Source organism: Amblyomma maculatum, chromosome 3 (genome assembly GCF_055883805.1).
Source record: "Amblyomma maculatum isolate TAMU_Amacu chromosome 3, ASM5588380v1, whole genome shotgun sequence".
Classification (NCBI taxonomy): Eukaryota; Metazoa; Arthropoda; class Arachnida; order Ixodida; family Ixodidae; genus Amblyomma; species Amblyomma maculatum.
This window is the reverse complement of record NC_139346.1, coordinates 209,404,981-209,424,385: the sequence shown is the minus strand read 5'-3', so window position 1 is coordinate 209,424,385 and position 19,405 is coordinate 209,404,981. Positions and strand designations below refer to the sequence as shown.

The 19,405-nt window shown below is 47.7% G+C and overlaps 1 protein-coding gene across 1 annotated transcript in view; it reads right to left on the bottom strand.

Annotated features, from left to right (window-relative positions):
• Positions 1-17,013, bottom strand: part of LOC146197583 (neprilysin-1-like) — a 30,075-nt gene extending 13,062 nt beyond the window's left edge. The window contains exons 1-14 of the mRNA XM_084599490.1: positions 16,899-17,013; positions 16,692-16,757; positions 16,018-16,179; positions 12,873-12,962; positions 11,221-11,606; positions 10,279-10,368; positions 9,296-9,426; positions 8,636-8,864; positions 7,603-7,713; positions 5,396-5,458; positions 4,730-4,833; positions 4,555-4,613; positions 3,551-3,617; positions 3,418-3,485 (exon numbers count right to left, since the gene is read on the bottom strand). Of these exons, the coding sequence (XP_084455616.1) occupies positions 3,418-3,485; positions 3,551-3,617; positions 4,555-4,613; positions 4,730-4,833; positions 5,396-5,458; positions 7,603-7,713; positions 8,636-8,864; positions 9,296-9,426; positions 10,279-10,368; positions 11,221-11,606; positions 12,873-12,962; positions 16,018-16,179; positions 16,692-16,707 (1,576 nt within the window). The 5' untranslated portion in view covers positions 16,708-16,757; positions 16,899-17,013. The remainder of the gene's footprint in view (positions 1-3,417; positions 3,486-3,550; positions 3,618-4,554; positions 4,614-4,729; positions 4,834-5,395; positions 5,459-7,602; positions 7,714-8,635; positions 8,865-9,295; positions 9,427-10,278; positions 10,369-11,220; positions 11,607-12,872; positions 12,963-16,017; positions 16,180-16,691; positions 16,758-16,898) is intronic.
• Positions 17,014-19,405: the final 2,392 nt, after the last annotated feature.

Below are 19,405 nucleotides of genomic sequence, written 5' to 3'. Positions count from 1 at the left end.
GCACGGCGAAGGCTTTTTCTTAATCGGGTGCGTCCCCATGAGAAAGTCACTTCTTTTTTGACAAGACCGGTGAGTTGTCAGCAAATGCTTAACGCTTTGACGGAAGAATCAGCACAGCCCAATTAAGATTTGCACATCGTCGCAGGAATGTGGCAGTGGAAAGTCCATTATCACGGCTCGAATTTTGGTTCGGTCAGGATGAACACCAGTAACGTCAACTGCGTAACTGACGACGCGCGAAACGGCACTTAGAGGCGTTAAGAAGCTGGCATGACGAGTGACAAAAGAGCTTGAAAAGGTCAGTGAACATTGCAGAAAGTCGTCGACCATCATGCGCTCGAATGTGACCGGAGCGCTCTATAAGCCAAAAGGGATAACTTTAGTTTGATAAAGTCCATCAGCTGTCACAAAGGCAATCTTCTTGCTGTTCAAGTCATCCGTTGCAACCAGTCAATAGCGCAGCGTATATAAATAGAAGAGAAGAACTTGGCGCCCTACAGGCAATCAAATGAGTGGTAGATTCGCGGCAGAGGGCACCTCTCTGGCGATCTTACTTGGGCGCCGATAATTAACACAAAATATTGCGGAGTTTTATCCCGCGGTTAAACCTGGTTAGATGATCGATCTTAAGCTCTGCTAAGCATGGCTACATATCTGCTTAGCGGCGAAGCGTTGGCAAACCCGGACCGGCACGCACATCATCCATGGCGAGACTGAGCATGAAGCAGTTGTTAAACCCCTCGCCAAGCAACATGCTCAGTGCACGTTAAAGAACTCCAGATCTTCAAAATTATCGAGCTCTCCACTACAGCATCTCTCAGCTCAATGTGAAGCGCTCAAGCGAATGACATTGAACCTAGATGGTCAATGTTTCCGGGTCCGCTACGGCCTCTCTCGGTTCAAGGTTGAATTTACGGCGTCACATGAGATTAGGAGTCGCAATGCGAAAAGCAGAGCTCGCACTCTAAAAATGGCATGATCCGTCTTCCGCCAGGATGACAGATGAGGCTCACGGACTGTGGGAGGGCTCGATTATATTATTTGCGAGAATTTTGTGAACCTCTCCGAAATTATGCCCATGCGTTCAGCACGGGAGACACGGTGTAGCATATATATAGTATAGAACATGCATCATCGGTGTCGATGCGGTGCGTCGCAGCGAGAGCTTGGTCCTGGGAATATTTATCCATGTGGAAGATGTCAGAAAAAGTTTCTAGAAGCCGAAGCTGGACAGTTTAGACGATATGGATACTGGTGGGCCATGTGGGCGTGAAGTAGTCCGTAGAAAGAAGGGACTGGTGTTATGGACGGCAGTGTCGCTGACATGGGTGGTGCCGACAAAGCGACCTGGCATAGAGCAAACGGGGACAGCGGATATTCTGCAGTTCGCACGAGCGAACTGTAGAATATCCGACGTTCAGAAACGATGGAAAGAGTGCGTTCTTCTTTACAACTATAGTGGCGATGGTACGGTGCAGTGCAACTTGGTGGGTGAGTCAAAAATCAAGAATTATCGCAACGAGGTAGTCTCCATCCGGAACAGGGAAGGGCGGTATCACGGCAAAGAGGAGGTAGCTTGGGACGGTAGACGGGCGAAGTTTATGGATGACGGAGCGAGCAATAAGTGGGCGCGAAATCGAGCAGGGTAAGTTTCAGGGGAAGGACGACATGAGAGCGGGCGATGAGGCCTGAATGGCCGGAAAAAAATCCAAGCAGAAGAGAAGGCCCTTGGCACAGGTCTTGAAGACGGTGAAGTGAACCGGGATACTGTAGCCGGCTATATGGACCTGAGCGGTATGTAGCCCGTCTACAACCAGCGTGCAATCACGAGAAGTGGTCGTACGAGGCAGACACCGAAAGATGAGACGACTGCAGCGATGTAACGCAACGAGTTTGCGGCTATGAGAAGCGCAAAAATTGTCGAGGGTGATTGGAGGAGGATCCAAACGATTCTGGCTGGAGCGAAAAGCGGCGCACGAGCCAGTACGGCAACGGAATGATGATAAACCAGCGCTACGATGTGAAGGCCGGGAGCTGAAGCAATGTCGGGAAATATGACCAACGAGAGAACAGTGGAAGCATGATAGGTATGCCATCAGCAGTATGCCATTCCTCCTGACGGCGATAGCGTGGAGGGTATTAGGTCGGCCGGAAAACAAGTCGAGAGGCTGATGGATGACTTGGCTGCTGATGGTGGCAAGCTCCTGCCTAACAACGGGCTGAATCAGCGACACATCGGGAAGTGTGGTGACTGTGATGGCCAGTGGCGGCGACACAGGCGCCAGGACCTCCAGTTCACGGCAGACGACCCTGGTCACCGCGTACATGACTTTGGGAGAGACCAAGGGATCGCTCTTCCTCGCAGGAAGATATCGCGGCTTTGTTGGGAAGCAGCGAAAACTGGTGGGAAATGCATGGAGGGGCTTTTGACCGCCTCAAATCGACGACGTTCTTTAAAGATGGGGTCTGCAGTACACCAATCTTTGCGGACGAGCTAATGAAAAGCATCGTCGGCAGTTGAGCACGTGGCCCACCTCGTGGGTCTGCCATGGTGGCGTCGGCATTGTAGCAAAGTACGAGAACATCTTGGATGTAGGTCATGTAACTTTCCGCATAAAAATTCTATGGGGACGACACTCAAGACGTTTTTATTTTTTCGGCAAGCTGCCAATTATCGGGTCTTACAAACAGCGTTCGCAGTCTATATTCGCAGAAGCCCCAACTTGTTAGTTCATTAGTTTCATACCAAACACATGCCGTACCATTCAGATAAAACAACATATTGGCAAGCATACGGGTAAGGTCGCATCTGTTTTTTATGCCTACTTGTTCATACAGGCTTAGCCGTTCTTCGACATCAATGCCGTCAGTGCCGGGAAATGTGCTGGGAAATGTGCTGGGGTCGCGAGGCGGCGTCATTCCACGAAATGAGCGGTAGTGTTGCTCCGCGACTCACGAGGAGAGCTTGACCAAGAGCGAGCGCCCCACGCTCAAGAGCTTTTGCGACAGAAGTTATCCCACTTCCCTCTGTAATGCCACCAGAACTTGGCAGCACTAAAACAAATTAAAAAATTAAAGATTCCTACTTCCAAATCTAACACGAAGTGCAGCATAAACAATAACATGGTAGTTATGACGTCACTTCATTAAGTACCAGCTGAAATTATGGTGGTTGGCTTCCAAGTTATGCAATAATGTGCGCTTGATGGTTTCCGACATATCAATTCCTCTCGTGCACGCTTCTTCGTAGTTGGCACGAAGATGTTTAACTACTTGAACGAGTAACTGCATTATTTGTCAGTTCTATTCTTAGTTCGACTCGATATGGATCTGATTAGTTCATGTCTAACAGTGTAAAGCAATTAACCCAGCTTCGCATTTGTGCTCACAGCACCAAAACCATTCCTGGCCACTCACCACTGAACATGATGCTTCGCAGCATCTCATGGGCCACCAAATAGCCGAAGGTGCCGAAGTTGATAGATCTGTAGTGAAAACACACTTTCATTGAGTCCTGTTCGGTTGCCTGCAATTCAACAAATATACTCACGGACTGAGGTCGACTGCCAGTAACCCGGGTGTCGAGAGGCCCAGGCCCGTCAGTATGGCCGGCACAACTGCATACATGCCAAACATAGATGCGGCGCGCTGAAGTTTTCACACCTTCTTTTTGTGGTAAAATACTGCTGAAAAGGACCTCAGGAAAAAAGAATGCCTTAGCAGATAGTGGTTCATGCTGGTAATTATCAGGTAAATTTCTTCTCAAAGCCGCACTGCAACGCTACGCGGCCAGTCACGAAGACACACCTGAGAACATAACTTTATTCACTGATAGTAGTTTCACATAATTCACTATTTTACCGTTCGAGTAGGGACCCAGCACATAGCTATCAACACTACGGGAACTTCTCTTGTGCACACATGCTTTATCATAATAATGCTCCACAAACCAAGAACGTTAACAGACCCGAACCATTACGCCCAACACAACACAGCGAGTCTTCCACCACGCACGCTAATGATTAGGTGACTCGCTCCACTTCGCTAAAATTTTGAATTTACAAACAACACCTTCCTAACGATTTATTCTAATACTTAATTAGTTCCCATGTGCAGACACAGGCGATCCTGGAGCAAAACGTTCTCATATCGCGTGATAGTGTTCTTGAACAGGGTTTTAGATCACAACTTTTGGATGCCCGTTCCGGGCTTGAACGGCGTGAGTGATTAGAGTGGTATTTTCAACTTTAATTACTACTAATTATTCAAGTTGGCAAAACTAAAAAAGTATGATTTGGTGCTTCATATGGCTCCTAACAATATTCACTTGATTTCAGTTGGGAAGAACGCTTAGGTTTTTTGTAATATTGGGCAATCTTAGGACGTAAACCTTGTGCCGAAATTAATCGGCGCCTGCCGTTGTAGCCTGAAGCACGCGCGCGCCATGTCCTCGTAGGCCAGATGTAAGGGACGCGCGGCCACCATCAACTGTGGCGCACCAGTCTTCGACGAGTGTGCGTAGAAATTGACGTTGCAATCGGAGATACGACTCACCTATGGCATTCCGGTAGACATCATACGAAACGCTCATCCGCAGCTGAGGTACTGGCACGCTGCAAAGGACAAACGGTGAAGTCAGATTCCTAATCATATCGTGCACAACTCGGCCTGCGTGCGTTATGTGTTGCGGCCGAGGACCCGCGTAACGGTCGAGCAGCACAGCGCTCACCTGTCCAAGTAGTTGTATTTCCCCAGGCGCTTCCAGTTGTGTTCTGCTTTAGCCGACAGAAGGATGGCGACGTTTGTCCCGAAGCTAGATTCTGGGTGAAGCTCCTGTTGATAGACAGGCAAGGAGAAGGTTGAGTGGGTTAATAAATTTTCACACGATAAAGAGACACTGTTAATATGGTGTTGTTGTTGGGTTTTAGGGCTCATAGGTGGCTAAGACTATCATGCGCCAAACGCAAGTTTCATTGGCTGTGAGGCAGACCGTAAAGAAGGGCTCTGGATAATCCGATTCCGACCACCCGCTGAGGCTCTGATGTTCGACGAAGTCTCATTATATGGGTGCTTTTGCAATTTTATGTTCAAATGGAGACGAGATGTGAAGACTAACAGCGCCTTGACGGCACCTCTTTGCTCTTTTCCTGCTTCCAAGTAAACGTTCCTCCCTACCGCTTTCGTCCTCCCCGTACGCGTCTGCTTTTCTTTAAAAAAGGCAAGATTTACGAACCAGTGCTTCTAACAGTCGACAAGAGGAGGCGCAGAGTAAGCAATCCGAACCATGCATGCACTTAGCTGTTTGGGTGCACAAAAACACAACTTGGTCCGCGCATAATAACACATGTGTTGACTGCCAGGATTCTGCGGCGCAACGACCACATTCTTTACTCACGGGAGGTTCCCACTCGAGTACGGTGCTGTTGACGGGCTGCTGGATGAGCTTCAACCGTCTGATCTGTAACATTGTGTAGAAGACGTCGTCAGGTCGTCAATGAAGAACCTTATCTAGGCGCGAAGCATATATTGCACGACAAATCATGGTAACATGCACTTAGAGAATTCAGCCAACACACATTGATTCTGCTTAGGCTGCATGTGCCGGCTTTGGATTCTAATTCCCCGCAAAATGTGTTACTGCAACCACCACTCTCGTGCGTGGAACGCTCTGCGTCCCTCTCTGTAAACGATGGTGGCGCTGGTGAACATTTTAAAGCAGAGTGCCTCGGCCAGCAAGGGGGGGGGGGGGGCAAAGGTATCGAGGCACCGTATACTTTGAAGTAGGAAACACTGCTTTAAAGGACAGGTTACACGCAAAGTAAAACACTTATGAAAGTAGAGGACTGAAGAGCCGTCGCCGTAACTCAGTTGGTTGAGCATCGAACGGGAAACTTGGAGGTCGTGGTTCGGATCGCTCAAGTGGCATTACTTTTTTTGTTCTACTTTCTAGCCTAACGTAGCAATATTACTATGATTACAATATTCACACTTATCAACCCGAGAAAATTTGTTTCTCTTCATGTTAGTGGCCTTCGGAACGAGCTCCTCATCTGCGTATCTCTCTCTCTTTCTCTCTCTCTCTCTGCGTGTGCGCGTGCGGGTGTCGAAATATTCGATTAAAGGTAAGGAAATATTGTTCCAACGCTTATTTTCAACGTTTCCGAAATGTTAGAAAGAAAGAGTGTTTGACCAATACTACGAAGTAACATTGTTTCAACGCTCTGGTCCAACCTCGGGCAGAACAAATGCTGGTTACCGAGCTATCAACGAAGGTAGTTTTAATTTCATCAGTTTTCAAGGATGTCATTTTCAAAGGCAGAATCCCGTACAGATCGTCAAATCAAAACGGTGTACAAAGACAGCTGGAGATGTGAGCTCGCGAACGGATGGCTATGCTCGGTAACAAGCTTTCACAGCTTGTGAACGTGAGGCAGGCTGCGGCCTGCCTCACTTTCTTAAATGCAAACGTCATCACTGATCAGGTGAATTTTTTCTACTTTCTGCTAAGCCCAGGTAACAAAATAAGTGCCATTCCTTGAGCACTGTGCGTGCGGCGAGTCATCCTAGCCTACCAGTTCTACAATGGTTTGTTCAAGCCTATAGGTGTAGCACATCAAACAGCCAAGCTATACGTTTTAACCAAATGGCGAAAGAACAGCGCGAAACAAACGAGGACGAAGGAACACGCAAACGCAGGACGGGCGTCTGTGAAATGCCAAAAGATGCCAGGATCCAGATTTTGCATTAGATGCTACTCTTTCCCGATGTACATGTGTGTTGGGCCTGCAACGTGAGGTCTAAGAAAGGTCTCTTGCCTTATAACAGCCTGCATTTCAAACTGGTGCATTCCCATCCGCTACCCAGAAAAATGTCCCACCTACCAACAACATCGACCTACATTATATAATTCTATTTGGACTTGCCTAAAACCACCCGGCAGCATTCCAACTATAACTCACTCCACCCTCTCCTCTTGGGAAGATGCCTTGTCCCGCACGAAGCCGCCCGAACAACGCTGGCTAATCGAGCAGGCAGAGAGAATTGCAGTGACCAATAGACTTACGGACTGACATGCATTTATTCCTTCCTGAGACCGTTTCATTAGCACCAACCCACCAGACCAGCGACAGCTGTTCTGGCGGGCCTGCAGGATCGAGGCGGCACATGGAGCCCTGGACTGAGGTCTCCACTCAGGAAGATAAGAAAATATAAAATAAAAGTTTGTCCCCCTCCTCCTCCTCCAAACTGGTGAAGCGGGCAGTCGCAGCTAGTGTACTTAAGGCTACCCTGCCGAAGAGCTGTGAACATAACAGCGACCGTCCTGTGTCTGCGTGTTCCTTCGTCCTTGTTTGTTTCACACTGTTTGGTCATTTAGCCATGAGCCAACTAGCACAGACAAAAGTCTTGATTACAGGTTATAACGTCGCAGGAGAAGATTCTTACAATAAGCCTAGATTCGGGGAAAGACATTTACCCTACAACGAGCGTAGCATATAGCAATTACGAGGATGGTCATGATTTATCCGCGAGTTCTCTCTCCGAGGGGACATGTGTGCTCGCGCTAAAGGATCGAGACAGTCGAATTCGACCGGCGACGCATACCTTGTTTATGGCGACCTCCTTAGACTGCTCGTTGAGCCAGCTTACGTCACTTCCTCTGAGCAGCAGCAGCAAGGACGCCCTGATCTCCTCCACCATGCGTGCTACGAGACGCTGTGTGGAACGACAGGGAATCCCTCAGTTCTCGAGCCAGTGATTCTCGCTAATCAAGCACCATCGCACAGCTCACAAGAATCCGATATGCTCTGTTTTACCCAGAACTCGAAATCTACAGACTGTCGCGTCGCCTGTGGCGGTTAAATGAATCGCTAAGAAGTGCATAACTGCGAATCTGTGAACGTCATATATGTCGAAATTAGGTGGTGGTAAAAGCATACATTTTCATAGTTGGGGTGCTTTCTTAAATATATTCGAAATTCACATAGTGTAATATATTGACATGGCAACTTGTTAAGAAGGTCACCCAAAGCACGCTGCGCAGAATATAAAACCGCACAGAGCAATTATTCTCCGCTAACTATAATTATGAAATAATAAATTATTAGTGTGGAGCGCCAGCATGTCGAGCAACGAAAGATTACGCAATGGCACGCTGGCAGCCAACATGGCAGCGCGCTTTGATAAGATATGATATGCTAATGAAATGTATTCTCACCGAGATCCGTTTGTGCAGCCGATACACAAAACGCACGTATCTCAAACTCGTAATCACGAAAGAAATAGGCACCAACATCAGCCTATTCAATTGCCTCGTGATAACACGCTGTCTGGTATACGATGAAGGGCTCGGCCAACGCACAGTTGTAAGAAAGCATGTTTCAAAATGAGTAAGGGTCCTTTTTCAGCCATGTGTGTCTGGATTAAGGTAAAAAAAAGGGGTTGGTGAGGTGCAATATTTTCGTTTGTATTAGCCGACAGAATTTCACGGAATTTGATCTCGCCCATTAGGAAGTCCTGATTTATTTTCTCGACCTTTGTGTCCACACAGCAAAACTGCTAGTTTCATCACAAGCATTCAACGCAGCGAGTCCTTACACGATCATTATCACTACTCGAACGAGTATAGGTAGCCCACCTGCGTCTGTCCAGAGTCCCCGGCTCCGGTGGCCCGGAATGCCATGCGCCCCACGGCCACAGGCAGCATCTTGGCAGCCTGGTCGAAGCAGAAGGAGAGCAGCTGCGGCTGGTCTTCGGCACCGAACTTGGCCATGTGGAAAGCGTGCCGGGCGTTCAGCATCTCAGCAGTAGTCGCCGGCCCCAGAAGAGCCACCACGCGCCAACCCAAGTAGTTCAGCAGCATGCGCCTGATCAGTCCGGCATTCCAAGCCACCGCAACACTCATTATCGGTGTAGGGGGCTCCGCGAAATGAACAGCGCGCTTCTGTCGGCAGGCCTGGTCAGACCAGCTAACATCTGGCATTGCGATATTCTGCACGTTATTCTCCGTCGCTAACGTATGGGCCGCCATGAATACTATCAATTCTGTCCTCCTGTCAGTTCTTCCAACAGTTCCCTCCTAGTCTTAAACATAATCTGTTTCCGTGGAGCAGCCCCGTGATAAGGTTGGGTTTTGCAAATGCATGCACATTACATGTAGTCAGCCTACTAGGAAGCTCTGCCATGGCATACTTTCGCACCCTGAAGTATTTAATTCCATCCACGCTCTGAATCGACTGCCCAGCTCGTCGGAAGCTAGCCTTCCCCCGTAAAGGGCACCAAGTCCCGCAACGCGTACCGGTTCTCCGATGCGAGGAACTTGTCGAGCACATGGAAAGTGCTGATGTTCCACACCAGTATCTCCTCGTTGTACCGCGTTGGCACGCCGCTGCGTTGGTAGATCTGGCGCACGATGCTCGCCAGCAGTTCCTGCGGACAGTCATTCGATGAACAAGACACCTTCGGGACAGGAAGAGATCATGGTATAACAGAGTTTGTTACTCGACATGTTAGAGACTTCCATGTGTGATCGGGCTTAAAACAGGAACACAAGAACAAAGCTTTCTGGTGACAGCCAACGAATGGTTTATTTTTTTTTTATGACTCATGTAGTGTAAGATTATGCAAAACGAAAATCCAACAGTAGAAGACTGCACCAGGTCTTTGTGTATAGTACATAATTCGCGAGAGAGCTTGCTTTATGAGAGAGATATGCACACTATTTAGTCGATTCGCACAACTTTTTCAACGGATGTGAGTGATTTACTTTTATAGTTGAATTTATACCTTTACAGATATAGTCTTATGGTTATCGCTTCATAGTTATAATGCATAGTTATAGTTTTAATTTCTGAGGGTGCGCGCTAGGCCGGTTGATGACGCTTTCGTTCTGTTTCTTTTGCAAGATAATCTTCCTGCGTATATATTCGCATGCACAAGAGTGGGCGCATATGAAACCTCTGCAACCTGAATGCAGCGTCGTACGAGGTTGTATTAATCCTGGAGAATTAAGGCTAGATTAAGGCCGGCAACATGTAACGGCTTTCACCTACATACACGCGTTTCAAAGGGGAAAGGAGGGATTACAAAATGAAATGTAGAGATACCTCCCAACATCAGCATCCCAACTTATTATCAGTGTAAATCCGAGCACCTAGCAAACTAAAATTTTTACCTTTGTCGGCTCAATAAGCGAGGTGTTGTCAATGCTTTCACGCCCCTGTAAAGAAGTGTACTCCTTGAGCTCCCGATCACAGAGGCAAAGCCAGCAAACAGGCTCACCAAGGTCGCCCCAGACTGGAGTTGATCGAGGGTGACAATGTTATCGCTGTTGAACTCCGTCAGTTCCCTAAGCGTCTGGTAGTTGGACAGCTGGAAGAGAACAAATATACAGCTGAATTTCGCTGCCGATAGGTGGTCAGAATTTAGAACGCCTTCTCTTCGGGAAGCTGGCAATACTGGAGTAGTCAATGAAACCGCATGTTACTGATTTCTCGCAAGTCGCGTCCGGTGAATGCAACATGTGTGTGTGTGTGTGTGTGTGTGTGTGTGTGTGTGTGTGTGTGTGTGTGTGTGTGTGTGTGTGTGTGTGTGTGTGTGTGTGTGTGTGTGTGTGTGTGTGTGTGTGTGCGCGCGTGTGTGCGTGTGTGTGTGTGTGTGTGTGTGTGTGTGTGTGTGTGTGTGTGTGTGTGTGTGTGTGTGTGTGTGTGTGTGTGTGTGTGTGTGTGTGTGTGTGTGTGTGTGTGTGTGTGTGTGTGTGTGTGTGTGTGTGTGTGTGTGTGTGTGTGTGAAAAGATGTAAAAATGCGCTAACTGCGCTAACACACGCGCATAAATACTGTCTCATAAACGTGTTCGTACAGGCAGCGGGGCCCCGTGATGGCTGTAGTTAGCACGCATGCGCAGAATGTTCTGAAAGCTTGGTGCGGGTCAATCGCAACCAGGATCTGATCGTTCTGCTAGACAATTTTAGTGCAGGTATCATCAAACCCAAACCTCGATGAGATCTAACCGAGCAACAGTTCTTCATGCAAGCCCCGACAACGTCAATGCGGACGCAAACGTGCAGTTAGCGCCGATATCCGCGGAGATTTGTTGTTCACCCGAGTGCTTCTGTGAGGCTCGCTAAATGGAGTGCGCCTAATTGACTGCACTATAAGTTCGTCAGAAACGTTACGTTTATCGGGAACCGCGAATAATTCCGGCGATCTCGCGTGCCTCTTACCTCGGCAAGTGCGAACTCATAGTCATGCACGTCGGCCGTGACGGTGGATGCCATGTCATGTGCGCCCATGAGCGCCATGGTTCGGCGCACGTAGGTGGCGTGCACGCGCAGCAGCGCTCGGTACTCGTCGGCGTCGCGGGACACCACAAAATTTGCGTGCAACAGCGGCTCTCCCAGGTCCACGGCCAGTAGGGTGGCACGCGCATCGCGCGGGTCCGGCACAGCGTTCAGCGACACGAAGAACGGCAGCCCGTAGTCGACGCTCAGCCGCTGCAGCACGAAACGGGCCCGCGGCAGCCGCTCGCCCAGCTCGTACGGCCACTCGCTCAGAGACAGGCCGCGCATGACGCGCGTCAGTGGCAGCAGGCCCTCGTGCTGGCGGCCGCCTGAGAACAAACACATTCCAATAGGGTGTGGTATATTCATCAGTAGACGACTGTTTAAAAGACGCGCGGCGAAGCAAAGCTGCCTGGAGAGCTCATAATAAACGGCGCCACCAATCAAAAACAAAAATTATACGCAAATGTTTAACTCGGCTAAACCTAAGCAGACAAAGCGAAAGCTTGGGTTAAAGTCTGGTTTAGCTTGGTTAGCTTGGCTATGCTTCTTCGGGTACGTTCAGCTGCATTGTGTCGTTGTTTGGCCAATCTTCCCTCTCGTTCTTCCGGAGTTTTGACAACGCGTTTAGCAAGACGGCGGCAGCGGTAGAGCAGGCTCCCGGCTCCGGCTGAGGCGAATACTGTAATAATCCACGTGATAGACCCGGCAAGGCGACGATCTGCGCAGTGGCGGTGGCGGCGGCACAGAGTTTAGTTGAGTTGAATGAAACTTTGTCCACCGATGTAGGGAGGCCCCTTAACTTCGCGATCCGCAGCCTCCGCGACTATAAAGACAAGCGAAGACATATTGTGTTTTCGCGGCTGTAGCCGCCTGGGTGACGCAGCAGTTCTGTAACTGTGACGTCGAAGCTACGCCTCTTCAAGACCAAGCGCACACGGTTTTGACAAAACTCTGGAAGGAGTAGTAAAGCTCTCGCTTTAAAGCCGGCCGCAGCTTACTATTTAGAGTTACGTGAATGAGAAAAAAAAAATAAAGATCCCTTGCGGACTAGATGGGCTTAGTGGACCTCTCGAACGCTTACCATGGCCCGTTGCTGCGTTTCCCAAACACCAGAAGCGTGCTCCGTTGGCCGCACCTGTACTTCACTGATTACAAGGCTTTTCTAACGGGTGCTCTCTGCCATGGCTTCAGAAAAGCTGAGCTGTGCACGCTCACGAATATCGCCAAGAAAAAGTGAAAATGCAAAGTAACGATGGCACGTTATGTGCCAATGGGGCTGCGTGTGGCTCTTTTAATTTTAATTCATGAATTCCGTTACCTACTTCCTCTGGCCGGCGTTGAAGAAACGTTGATAGAAAAGAATTGGTACATCTGCAAGCATACGTGTGGGGATGGCAAACAGTAATACCAGCTTGAACTCGGCGCAGTAAACCGTTCTGTACATATTCATGCGCGCATTGCATATATTGTCACTTGCTCGTAGTTGCCGTTTTTGCCAATGCTGTTCCATGTACGCGACTCCGAAAACTCCATGCGTGTGCAGGAGAGGTACTTAGTAAATCATTAGGCAGGATAGAAGACGTGGTACGCACGGAGGTTGTAGCAGCTGTAGAACAGGCGCATTGCTGTTATTTCATCTCCAAATCGCTGGTCTACGTCCAGTGGCCCCTTCCGAAGAGTTGCTGCAAGAAAGTGGGGGAAAAATATTCAGGGCAGAAACAGTCAAGGGAAGGGAGGAAGGTGGGATTGAAATAAAAAAGAAAGATGTGCCATAGCCTAAGGGTACTGAGTAACTTCGACCAACTGAAGACATTTAACGTGTTCTGACATCACACAGTACACGGTCGCCTTTTGCGTTTCGCCTTCATCTAAATGCGGCCACTGCGGTAGGACTCAAACCCAAGCACCCCAATCTGCAGCTTAAAGTCTTAAAATTTACTGCAGCGAGTTCGCATTAAGATTGCAAAGCTAAAAAAAAAAAAAAAAAAAAGACGCGCCAAAACGTCTCCCTCCCCCGTGGACACCACCGTCTCGCCTTCAGAGAAGACATGTGACGAACCAGGAATGAGAAGGTACGCCTTTCTTTTTCGTTGATGTCTTTGGCCGAAAAGCACTGCCTCCGCGCTGGTGCGCAAAGTGCCGATAAACACGACATGAATAAGACCTCCCTACATTCGTCAGGCGATCGCGCGAAACACTTGCAGTGTTTTCGCCCTGAGACTCGCTAAACTCTCGGAGGGTATACCCTCAGTGGCGGCCGACGCCGACGACAGCAGTTAAAAATTTGTGCAATTAGTAACGAGTGCTTCAGTAATTCAAATGCGATACATCTGCAGATTTAGAGCGCGACCTCTAATATTCGCACTGTAACTTCCAAGGAAGATGCGGCGCCGCAAATATGACCTCGAGCCGAGATACGTCTTGCTAGAGGGATCCTGAAATTACGACCTCTTCATACTGCAACTCCTAAGGTCACCTGGGTTCAAGGTCATTCACTTGCGTATTTCATCTTGAGAGACGCCGTGTCGAGGTGCTCCGGAAATTTCGTCTACCTGGGGCTCTTAAACATGTACTAACCACGTGACTAGGCGGAGGTTTAACGACTGCTTCACTGACGCTTGGGTGCTAAGTCTCGCCATGGATGAGGTGCGTGCAGGTACGAGTGCGTCAACGCTTCGGCGCAGGCGTCAAGCTGATGTGCAGCCACGCTTAAGAGAGCTTACGCACCATAGCTATATGTTTAACCGAGAAAAACCTTCGCGATTATTTACACAATGCACATGACGTTCTTAAATCAGACGTTCGTAGAGACGGTATGCAACGCAGGGGGCGCTTGCTTGCTCACGAAATGCTGCATTTATGTAGCTTATGCGACGGCTGAGAGACCCATGTTATCACGCTGTACTTTCTGTCAACGCATACGTACGTGGAAATGTGTCAATTCGTGAACCGACAGTTTCGGCGGTTCCTCTAACTAGACATTATTGCATGCGTCAAGAACGGACAAAAACCTTGCAAATTTTCACGCAATCAGAAGGCATATCGGTTGTCGGCTAGCTAGTACTCTAGCGTAACGCGAATAAATACATCGTTGCGCCTATCAAATTGAGCATTCCTTTAAATGCCGACTTGAGGCTTTTCGTCTACAACAATGGTTTACAATTTTCTTTTCTCTTCCCCTTCATCGAAGCAATTGTTTCTAGCCATCATCAAGCAAATTCCGCTGCGTCGCCAGCGTTGTTGGCTTGCAACCTCTGCTACCGCGCATTGCATGATGGGGCTGCACCGCAATCATACCGTCGGCCTTTCGGCGCGGTGCCACGCATTCTTGTCTTGCTCATCCCAGCCGAGCGCACGAGTGGCGGCCAACCGACTGTATGGCATCACAAATGTAAGAAGAAAACTACGCGAGCGCCGTGAGTCGAAGACACCAATGCTTACTGTGCTTACATCTTCTCTCGACTGCGAGATCTACTGTGATTTTTTTAACAATCAAAGAGCGACAATTAAAAAAAAAAAAACAATGCGTATCAGTCTGGAGGGTAAAGCGTCAACAGGCAGATTGTGGGTCGCAGGTGAAGACCTCAAATGACATTACCAAATGATTATTTTCTGTCACTACAACTTTCGACGGACAGAAGAAACGGCTTTAACGCTGTCTAAAACGCTTAAATCTAAACAAAAGTCTACAGCACCGAAACGCTTGCGACTATGCCAGACATTTTGCACAAATTTCGGCAAAAAGTTTTTGAACAGAGTTTTTCTCTTTAGTATAACAATAAATATATAAGCAGATCTTGTCTTAGCAGGCTTGCAGTTTCTGGCTATTTATTTTCAAAAGCGCACACCAACGGATTTTTTTATGGCAGTCTGAATGACTTGTTGTAAACGCAGTACAAACTTCATAAGCGCAATTTTCCATTAAATTATATCTTACACTATTACATAATTGCCTCAATTAATAAAAAAAAACGCACCGCATTGGGTTTGGTGCAAGCGCTACAGTCTTCGTAAGCAAAACTTCGCGACGCATCGGAAGCTCAGACCGTTTCTATTAGTATGTTCATAAAATAGTATTGCAATATTCCCCAGCTGCCTCACAAATCTCAATTACTTTCAAAAAATCAGGCCACAGTTTTCTATGAAAGTTTTAACTACTCGTGAGAACGCAGAAAGGCTACGCATCAGGAAGCTTGGATAATTCTGTTTAACATGTGCATAAAAGTATCTCGCAATACACTTGCCTTAATTATAATATATCTTAGGAAGCTGAAATTTAAGAAAGCGACCTGACAACTTTTGAAAAACACTGCACACTGGTGCAAAACAAATATAAAGGGACAGTGGCCATATACATGTACATTATTCCTATTAGCCCATATTACTTCCAATTCACCAGTGTTTCTTGCAGCACCAACATGCCTAACAATAACGCGCATGAGCTCGCCGTAATATTCTTTTTTGATCCACGTTGCGCCAAGTAAGCGAACATCTTGACGTATGTGCCCATTCCATTCTGTTTTGTCGCTAATGTGTTTTGGCGCTAACGATTCCAACTGAACAAGCAATGTTCGTCGAAGTTAGCCTTCGCGCGCTCCCCGTGCATTTAAACTTGCAGTGATATTTGGTATGATATGTGCGTTTTGAACGACTGGAGGTGCCATGGTGACTTTGATGTCGTCGTTTGTACTTCACAAGACTTCATAGCGTATGTGATCTTGAACAACGTAAGCGTACCGAATATCCTCTTGGCCACTTCGTCGCGCACGTAGTCCTGGACCGAGTAGTGACCCATGTCGTCAGGAACCGGATAACGGTTCGGCCATAGGCTGCACACGTACTCGTAAAAATTCTTGCACGGGTCCTTGTTCAGGTTCAGCGTGTCCTTCAGTTCGATTGCTGCAATCGAAGGTCAAAGATTGTGCCAGGTTGTGGACGCACGCACGCTGCAGTTAAGTTGCCACACGCAGTTGCCGCACGCAGTCGTTGACTGTGCCAATTAATTACACATAGCTTCGACGTTATTTAGCCCTTTAGGTTAAAAAAAAGCACAGTGGAGAGCACAAAGCCGGTGCGCACACAATTTTTGTCTGTCCCCCTGATGTCATTAATCTGCCTATAATCACGAGTCGTTCTGCAGGTACAACGGCGTATGCACAAAAAGAGAATTGGAGATCTGCGCAACGAGCAGAGCAGCTGTGACACATACTCAACGGGCAGAAAGACTGCATCATTGCGCAGAGCATGAGATAGGCCAGAAGCGGCCAAAGCAGCCCAAACCGCTTCAGTCTTACCGAGCTGAATGATTATGTGTGCCGCTATTGATAGAGTTATGATAGAAGCTTTGCCTTTTTTGTTACAGCTGTGTGCCATATGCTCAAAGAACTTTGCTGTTTATGCTAGGTGATTACCTGCGTCTTTGCACATCTGAGTCTGGCAGTCGTAATACTCTATGCCGACTTGCTTCAGGCGTTCGGCTAGGGGAGAAAGAAGTATGTCTTGTTAGGCGCACGCACATGTACGCGGAGTCCGCTAAAGCCTATACACTCTGTCAAGCTCAGTACAACCTATTACAGGCGACAATTATTTGGCTTTGGCCCCCTACATACGAAACTCACCTTTGCCATACTCGCGAGCGTAGTAGAAGGTGTAGGTAAGTGTCACACAGGTCGACAGAACCACTGAAGCGCACAGCACCAGCAGCCACTGCTCGAACGTGGACCGCCGCTCCCAAAAACCGCTGCGAGAACACACGAGATTATCGATGATTCTAGTGAGTTATACATGCTTAGATGCAACTATGGGGTCACGGAAGCCCATTTCGGCCGAGAGTAAGCGCATAACCTTTCGGCCATCAGTGTGGAAAAGTTCCAGGGGTGCACTTTAGTCTGTTTAAATACAGTAATGCGAAAGTATTTCTCTTAATGCTGCCGAGTGAGGAACTCGAATTCCCAGCTTTCCCTGGGACACGAAACCACGACTTTTACTGGAACTCAAGCCCTTGACCATACCTGAACCCCCAACTTTATTTGGGACTCGAGCCCACAACTTTCACTGGATCTCAAACCCTTGGCAATATTTGAATCCACGACCTTTACTGTAACTCAAGCCCTTAACCATACCTGAACCCCTGACCTTATTTGGGACTTGAGCCCACAACTTTCACTGGATCTCTAACCCTTGGCAATGTTTGAACCCACGACCTTTACTGGAACTCAAGCCCTTGACCATGCCTGAGCCCCCGACCTTATTTGGGACTCGAGCCCACAACTTTCACTGGATCTCAAACCCTTGGTAATATTTGAACCCGACCTTTACTGGAACTCAAGCCCTTGACCATACCTGAACCCCCGACCTTATTTGGGACTCGAGCCCACAACTTTCACTGGATCTCAAACCCTTGGTAATATTTGAACCCGACCTTTACTGGAACTCAAGCCATTGACCATACCTGAACCCCCGACCTTATTTGGGACTCGAGCCCACAACTGGATCTCAAATCCTTGGCAATATTTGAACCCACGACCTTTACTAAAATTCGAACCCATGACTATGCTTGGGGACTCGCACCTTTTACCTTCTTTCTCTAAAACCAGTTTCTTATAAGCGATTGACAGTTCGTGTGGGCATGTTCTGATGGCATTCTCTGCCAACACACTCTGCCGACAGAGCCAGTACACGCCGTATATGAGGCAAAAAAAAAATGCTTTCGCATTGAAACGTTGGTACAGACAGATACAAAGCACAGCCTGCTGTGGGTCTTCAAAACGCTCATGATATGGATAGTATGCACCACCCACTGGTCCGTGTTTCCATATTAACACATTGTTACGGTTATGAATGGCAAAGCGTATAGGCCTCGTAAAGTTTCTCCGCCACTTCCAATTATTGAAGGGACTGAGCACACCTGCAAGGCAAATAGACGCTTTCCCGGTCAACAGATGTCGGCGGCGCCGAAGTATACGAAAAAAGCGCCGATAATAAAAATATGACGTCTGGGAAAGGTGCAACAGCAACGCAAGACTATAAATAGGGTAGGAATAACATATTTATTCAACACGGTGCTGCAAAATTAAGATGTAAAGGACATTTATGGAACCATGCACAGTGTTGAAAAAGAGCTCATGGAAATAATGTTTATTTGTGGACCGGTAGAGAATCTTCACACGAGATTGAAGAAGCTGGTTTAACTCAGGTCATAGAAGAGAGACCATCCTCATAGGAGACATGAATGCCCATATATAGAAACTCTGTTTTCACACTGATCACTGCAACAACAAACAATTAAACCTAAGTCGCATGCATCATCTCATCATGGTTAATAGAGAAGACAAACGTGAGGGGGCAAATAACATGTATACCGGTTGGTCTTTACATAATAAGCTATAGTTCAAGACTGTATACGCTAATGAGTATGCTCGAGATAACAAAGGTCCAGGCTAAAGAATAAGTGATTTAGTGAACAGCTACGTTCATGTACACGTACGAAGGACCGAAGGTTACATCCTTAAAGGAGGAACTTAAGTGTCTCCCTCCCCCTCCTAAAAAGTCACACATAACAAGGACAGCAACAATATTTGGGGAGAAACTTCAAAGCAAATGAATGAGTAGTTTCTAGGCCAACAGACGCTGCTACGTTGAAGATGGCGTACGGAGAGGTACAAATGAGGAACCTGCTGTAGGAGTGGAAGAGAGGTCTGGACAGGATTCCTAAGATTAAAGCGCAAGCGGTTCCTATGCGATTCCAGTAAGGTTGGTTACTCGGCTGGGACCGAAAAGTCAGGAGGCACTGTTTAAAGCTATAAAAGTCTTTCAAACTAAGCATCATACTAGAAGATAGGCCACACAGCTTAACAAAAGTGAAGAACAGAAAGGCAGGATTGACTTGCATACACACCAAACGGGATAACGTCGGTTATAGCTCTCTCTCACTCTCTCTCTCACACGCACGCACACACGTGAGAGAGAGAGAGAGAGAGAGAGCTATAACCGACGTTATCACGTTTGTTAAACTCAACCAGCTGCGTGGCCTCTCTCTCTCTCTCTCTCTCTCTCTCTCTCTCTCTCTATATATATATATATATATATATATATATATATATATATATATATATATATATATAGA